The 7,500-nt window shown below is 45.3% G+C and overlaps 1 protein-coding gene across 2 annotated transcripts in view; it reads left to right on the top strand.

Moving 5' to 3' along the window:
* Positions 1 to 7,500, top strand: part of LOC138862092 (uncharacterized) — an 86,469-nt gene that overhangs the window by 76,439 nt on the left and 2,530 nt on the right. For both annotated transcript variants that reach the window (XM_070123274.1, XM_070123322.1), the window contains exons 4-6: positions 3,880 to 4,090; positions 5,786 to 5,917; positions 6,887 to 7,069. In XM_070123274.1, coding sequence (XP_069979375.1) covers positions 3,880 to 4,090; positions 5,786 to 5,917; positions 6,887 to 7,069 — 526 coding nt within the window. The remainder of the gene's footprint in view (positions 1 to 3,879; positions 4,091 to 5,785; positions 5,918 to 6,886; positions 7,070 to 7,500) is intronic.

Raw genomic sequence — 7,500 nt, forward strand, 5'->3', positions numbered from 1 at the left:
TAATTAGATAGACAAGCAAACAGAATGATAGATGAATAAAAAAATAAATAAGAAAAAGGATATTTAAGCTCCTTCCCCGCCATCTTATTCTCCTTCTCCTCTTCCTCTTTGTCCCCTAAACATCCTTATCTGTTTCCTTCTCCTCCATTTCCATCCTCGTAATCCTCTTCTCTCTCCTCTATCTCCTCCCTTTCCTCTCCTTCCTCCTTATTTACGCATTCTTCTCCCTCCTCCTTATCATCATCATTCTCCTCTTCCTTCTCATTTTTTCATTTCTTTTTCTTAAGTCTCTACATTCTTCTTTTTCTCATCATCCTCCTCGACAACTTCATTCTCCTTCTCCAACTCGTTTTCATTATCATTCTCCTTCTTATTCTTCTACTGATTATTCCCTGTACTTCTTTTCTTTTTCCTCCTCCTCCCCTTCCTTCCTTCCATTCCTCCTCCTTTCTAACTTCTGCTCCCACTCTCCTCCTTCCTCCTGCCTTCTCCCCCTCCTCCTCCCTTCACTCCCCCTCCTCCTCCACCTTCCTCACTCCCCCCTCACTCCTCCTCCCCCTCCCCCTCCTCCTCCTACCTTCACTCCCCCTCCTCCTCCTACCTTCACTGCCCCCATCCTCATCCCTTCTCCCTCCTCCTTCTCCTCCCCCTCCTCCTACCTACCTACCCCTTTCTCCTCCCTCTCCTCCCTCCCTCCTTCCCCCTCCTCCTCCCCCTCCTCCTTCTCCCTCCTCATCCTTCATTCCTCCTCCCCCTCCTCCTTCCCCTCCTCCTTCTCCCTCCTCCCTCCTCCTCCTACCTTCACTCCTCCTCCTCCTCCTACCTTTACCTTCCCCCTTTCTCCTCCCCTCTCCTCCTCCTCCTCCTCCCCTCCCCCCCTCCTCCTACCTTCACTCCCCCTCCCCCCCCCCCCTCCTCCTTCCCCTCCTCCCCCTCCCTCCCCCCATCCTCCTCCTTCCCCTCTCCTCCCTTATCCTCCCCCTCCCCCTCTCCTTCTCCTCCTCCTCCTCCCCCAAGCCCAGTCGATGTCAGCGAACGCCGCCTCGCGAACATCACCAAGTTTGAGGTCATTTTCCCAGCGGCTTTGAGGCGACAGGTACTTGGGGGACCAGATAAGCAAGGCGGCGAGGCTGGGCTTGATTGTTGCTGTGTGTGTGTGCTTGTTTGTGTGTTTGTTTGTGTGTTTGTTTGTATGCTTGCTTGTGTGTTTGTTTGTGTGTTTGTTTGTGTTTTTGTCAGCACTTTTTTGTGTGCTTGTTTGTGTGTTTGATTGATTGTGTCGTGGATAGGGGATGTATGTTTGTTTGCTCGTGTGTAGGGATGGTTGTTTGTTTGTTTGTTTGTGTATGGATAGGGTGTGTGTGTTTGTTTGCTTGTGTTTAGGGATGTTTGTTTGTGTGTTTGTTTCGTGTTTGTTTGTGTTTGGATAGGGTGTGTGTGTTTGTTTGCTCGTGTGTAGGGATGTTTGTTTGTTTGTGTGTTTGTTTGTGCGTGTGGATAGGGTGTGTGTGTTTGTTTGCTCGTGTGTAGGGATGTTTGTTTGTTTGTGTATGGATAGGGTGTGTGTATTTGTTTGCTTGTGTTTAGGGATGTTTGTTTGTGTGTTTGTTTGTTTGTGTGTGGATAGGGTGTGTATGTTTGTTTGCTTGTGTGTAGGGATGTTTGTGTGTGTGTTTCTTTGTGTGTGGATAGGGGGTGTATGTATTTGTTTGCTCGTGTGTAGGGATGTTTGTGTGTTTGTTTGTTTGCGTGTGGATAAGGGGTGTGCATTTGTTTGCTCGTGTGTAGGGATGTTTGTTTGTTTGTTTGTTTGTGCGTGGATAGGGGGTGTATGTTTGGTTGCTCGTGTGGAGGGATGTCTGTTTGTTTTTTTGTTAGTGTGTTTGTGTGTGGATAGGGTGTGAAGGTTTAGTGACTGTGTAGGGATGTTTGTGTGTTTGTTTGTTTGTTTGCTTGTGTTTAAGGATGTTTGCGTGTTTGTTTGTTTGCGTGTGGATAGGGGTCTTTGTTTGTTTGCTTGTGTTTAGGGATGTTTGTGTGTTTGTTTGTTTGTGCTTGAAATTCCATTGTTCCAGGCTGATGCTCCGGGTTCATGTGTACGCAAGTATGTGTGTGTATTTTTGAATGATTGTGTGTATGTACGTATGTGTCTGTGACTCTGTGTGGCTGAGTATAAATGATTATGTGTTCCTTTGTGCGTACATGTGTTGAGGATTCCCATCTGCTCTTGATTAGTGAACAAAAAAAAAGAAAAAAAAAAGAATAAAATAAAAATAAAAAATAAAAAATAAATAAATAAATAGATAAATAAAAAATAGTAATTCATAGACTTTTTTGAAACAATACAAAGTCGATATCTTTCCCCTTCAGAGTGATATCATCCTAACTACCATTAGTTAGCGAATCTAGACCTTAATTCACACACAAAATACAACAGCACAACGCAAAGACTTGCTCACACGGAGGAAATTACGTAGTCGAAGTTACACTGTGTGGGCGTGTCACTGTTCCCACGCGCAGGAAGGTCACGTGGTCTTAGTTTCATATTTATCTTTCTCTCTCTGTCTGTCTGTATTTTGTCTCTGTCCCTTTTTCTTTTTGTCTGTCTCTGTCCCTCTTTTTTTTTTGTCTGTGTGTCTCTGTCTCTCTTTCTTTTTGTCTGTCTGTCTCTGTCTCTCTTTATGTTTGTTTTATGTCTGGCTGTCCGTCTCTCTCTCTCTCTCTCTCTCCCTTTCTCTCTCTCTCTCTCTTTCTCTCTCTTTCTCTCTGTCTCTCTCTCTCTCTCTCTCTCTCTCTCTCTCTCTATCGCTCTCTCTCTCTCTCTTTCTCTTTTTCTTACAATCTATATATCTATCTGTCTGTTACTTTTGTTCTTTCTCTTGAATAAAGTTTGATTAACTTTTAATGTTAAATATTCAATCAGTTCTATTAATACTACTGGTCTTAATTTTCTTCCATCTGTATACATGTCTGTATGTCTGAAGAATATAGCGAACGAGGCGGAGCAAAGCTATAACGGTATTCCAATATCGTGCTAAAGTGATATGGTAAATCATATTTTTTTTTTTTTTTTTTTTTTTTTACGAAAATACATAACTGCAACAGAATCAGGACTAAGTTATTTAGAGATAAAAATTTCTTATCCAATATTGTCGGTCTTGTTAGTTAGAATTAGTTAGAATTATTTAGAGTTATTTAGAGTCAGAATACCTTATCCAATATTGACAGATTAAGGCTGGGTCGACGCCAGAGACCCGGCTGCGACGAAACGCTCGTGTGACGCGGCCTCTGCCTGAGTGAGCCTAATCATCCCCTTCCCCTTGTCAAATCAGGCCTCCCTGTCATATGATTGTCATTAATAACGACCCTTTACTCCCCTTGTCAATAAACTTCTATGCATTTCCCCCTCCGTCATTTGAGTTCCCTTCACCGTTCACCCAGCTCCTCCCCCGTCAACCCACCCTCCTCTGCCGACTAACCCACTCATTTTCTACCCACTCACCTCCAGTATCTCTTTCCTCCCCTTCAACTCTCAACCCACTTCTTTCCCCTACCCGCTCTTCCCCGCCCCATCTCTTGCCAACCCACTACCCACGCCACCCCACCTCTGTCAACCCACCCTCCTCTGCCGACTAACCCACTCATTTTCTACCCACTCACCTCCAGTTTTCCTTTCCTCCCCTTCAACTCTCCAACCCACTTCTTTCCCCCTACCCGCTCGACCCCGTCCCATCTCTTTCCAACCCACTACCCACCCCACCTCCGTCAACCCACCCTCATCAACCTACTCCCCTCTACTACCCACCCCGTCAACCCATGCACCTCCCCCCCCCCCCACCCAGACGCACTAACCCCCTCCGTCCCTCTCCGTTCCCGCAGGTGTCCTGGATCCGACGGCGCGACCTGCACGTCCTCACGACGGGGACCTTCACCTACACGACCGACAGCAGGTTCCGCGCCCTTCACCTGCCCGGCTCCCCTTACTGGTCCCTGGAGGTGGGCGACCCCGGGGTCAGCGATTCGGGCGTCTACGAGTGCCAGGTGTCGACGCAGCCCAAGATCTCCAGGAGGTTCACCCTCACTGTTGTCGGTTGGTGGCCATGTTTTTTTTTTTTTGGGGGGGGGGGGAGGAGATGGTGTGAGGGAGAGGGAGAGGGAGAGGGAGAGGGTGGGAGGGAGAGGGAGAGGGAGAAGGAGAGGGAGATGGTGGGAGGGAGAGGGAGTGGGAGATGGTGGGGGAGAGGAGAGGAGAGGGGAGAGGGAGGAAGGAGAGAATGCTGGGAGGGAGAGGGAGAGAGGATGCTGGGAGGGAGAAGGAGAAGGGGGAGAGAGAAAGAGAGATTGACACATAGATTAATAAAAAAAATTGGTAGAATGCCAGACAGACATAGATGGATATGGATAGATAGATTGACAGAAATACAGAGAAACAGACAGACAGACAGACAGACAGTTAGATAGATAGAGAGAGAGAAGTTGACAGATAAACAGATAGACATTGTACAGAAAGAGACAGAATGTGCAGAACAAACATACGAACACAGGGAGTAGTTAGTATTGAAACGAACCCGGTGGCTAACAGAATCAAAAAAGAAGGGAGACATAAAATTAAAGAAAAATCAAACCAAGCCATTATTTAGGTGTGTCGTGTCCTGAGTGTACTGGCGTGTGAGCTCTGTCGCCGGCGCTCTTTCAAAGTCACTTCTTTATGTTTAAAGCTCACTTCAGAGCCCTTTGAAGTGCCTGGCGATGAGGTAAGTCACTCCTCACTTCATCAGATAAACTTAAGGAAATCGATACTCGTGCCTGGAACTAACTGGCTGCCGCAGCGTTGGGGAAAAGAACATGTTAAAAGGGCAGGGAAGTGGTCGTATGTTATAGCATCGATTTTTTAAAGTTCTTTGCTCGTGTGAATATTTCTTGTTATATTCTTTATTGCGTTGTTCTCACATTTCGAGTTTGATTTTTCCTGTTTCGTTTTCATATGTGATTTTCATTGATTTCGTATATGGCTTTTTGTATTTTTTCCCCTTTTTCCCTGTTATCTTTCTCTTCTGTTATCTCTGTAGAAAAAAAATCGACTTGAGAGTGATTTATCTGTTCGAATAAATCTTCCGTTATTTTCGTCTTGAACCTGCCATCAGATCCGAAGTTACATCGATTTCATATCTAAATTTTATTGACCCATAATCTTCTTAAATTATATCTTTAACGTACGCTTCCTTTGATAAAATTTCCAATTAATTCTTACGGTCTTCCTTCTTTATCAAATCTATAGCTTTGTTTTCTGAATCTTTGTTTATGCTTCCCTTCGCCTTACGTCAATCTTGAGATTTACGTTCATGGTTCCTTTTAGCTTGCTCTTTCAAATAAATTTTTCATGATTCCCGGGTTACCGATTTTGGGGCACCAACCTTCCTCTGCTAAAAACATCGTAAATTATTCTTATTATCTTCCTCCTTTCTCTTCTATTCCACTTTCGTTCGGCGAAATACCTCTCGGCGAAGGACACTTTACACCCTTCCCTGAGATGCAACCCTTTCCTATTCATAATAATTTCATCACTTAAACATGATTTCCTCTTGTTCATCACTGCTTCAGGTGATTTCTTCTTGTTCATCATCGCTTCAGGATGGTAAAACGACTCTTTTATCAGATCTAATACTTTCACAACCTCACAAAGATACAGAAGAAGGATTTTATATGAAAGAAATCACTACATCAGCCTTTATTCCTCTCACTACCAGCTCCTTCGTGTCCTTACCTATCCATTTCACTCCGGCAGTACCCAGCGCAGAGATCACGGGGACGCAGCAGATGTTCATGAAGGCTGGCAGTGACATCAACATCACCTGCGTCGTGAAGGACAACATCAGGGGCGCCTCCATCAACTGGTACCACACGCTCCCCCACGCCCGTGAGTGCCAAAGGCTTGCTGATGCCCTGTTGAATAGGGAGGAGCTAGGTTGCAGGTCCTGTATTGCATGTTCTTTCGCTTCTTCGCTTTTTTTGTTTGTATTTGTTTGCGTGTTTGTTTGTTTGTGTGTGTGTGTGTGTGTGCGTGTGTGTGTGTGTGTGTGTGTGTGTGTGTGTGTGTGTGTATGTGTGTGTGTATGTGTGTGTGTGTGTGTGTGTCTGTGTGTATGTTGTGCATATGCGTGTTTACATTTGCACGAGAGTGTGCATTTAACCAGTATAATTATAGAAATCCTATGCCATTTTATCTTTATCCCAAAAAGATGTAAGGAATAAACAGACCTGAAATGACCTCTTTCATAATACATAGCACTTTCGTATAAATGCTGATCACTCGCAAATGCATTAAGTTGGCAGGTAATTTGCATGGAATGAAAAAAAAAAAAGTTAATAAAAGCACAAACGCTACCAGATCCATGAATGGTGTGCCCTGAAAGCTCTTGGTGAATTCAGAGACGTGAGAGTGTGTTTGTGTGTGTAGGAGAGAGAGAGAGAGAGAGAGAGAGAGAGAGAGAGAGAGAGAGAGAGAGAGAGAGAGAGAGAGAGAGAGAGAGAGAGAGAGAGAGAGAGAGAGAGAGAGAGAGAGAGAGAGAGAGAGAGAGAGAGAGAGATAGGAAGCATAAGTCTGTTTGTTTTCGTATATGTGCTTGCATTTTTTTTGCATATGTCCACCATGACTCACATTTACATTACATTTACCTCTAGACCTATCGCTACTACCATCAGCTTATCAAACCTTTATAGACCATACCTGTTCGAATATCATTTTTTCTTCGCACCAACTTTCTGCTCAACCACTTTGCCAACAAGTTACGATTGTCACGAGTCTGGACATGCATTCAGGTCCCTTTAACGGCCAAAACTTCTCGAAACGGTTACTAATCCAGCATCAACTTTCGCGTCCGTGCAGGGAACAGCGTGCAGGTGGAGGAGATCAGCACAGCTGGTCGCGGCGGCGTCCAGCTGGTGACGGACAAACACGCGGGAACCAGCTGGCTGTTGGTCACCCACGCCACCTGGAGAGACGCCGGGAACTACTCGTGCGTCCCCGCCCACGGCCGCCCAACCACTGTGTCCATACATGTGCTGGACGGTGAGTGGTGTCCGTTCTCCTGTTCCCTTGGCGCCCCAGCTCCTTGCGCTTATGTTCTGCTGCTCCTTGGATACCTTGTTCTATTCCAACTTCTTGTTCTGTTCTCTTGTTCTCTTCTTCTCTCAATCGCGAGGACCTATGTTCTCCTGCTCCCTTCGTCTTCTGGTCTCCTGCACTTAAGCTCTCTTGTTTCCTCGCTACCTTATTTCTTCCCAATTTCCTGTTCATGTTCTGTTCTCTCGCTCCCTTCTTCTCCCAGTCTCCTGCACTTATGTTCTCCTGTTCCCTTGGTCTCCCAATTCCCGTACTTATGTTCTTCTGTTCATTTCTTACCTCGTTTTTTCCCAATCTTCTGTTATCGTGTTCTTTCTCTTTCTTGTTTTTTGCACTTATGTTCTCCAGTTCCCATAGTCTTCTAGCCATATGTTCTT

This window comes from Penaeus vannamei, chromosome 1, assembly GCF_042767895.1.
Source record: "Penaeus vannamei isolate JL-2024 chromosome 1, ASM4276789v1, whole genome shotgun sequence".
Classification (NCBI taxonomy): Eukaryota; Metazoa; Arthropoda; class Malacostraca; order Decapoda; family Penaeidae; genus Penaeus; species Penaeus vannamei.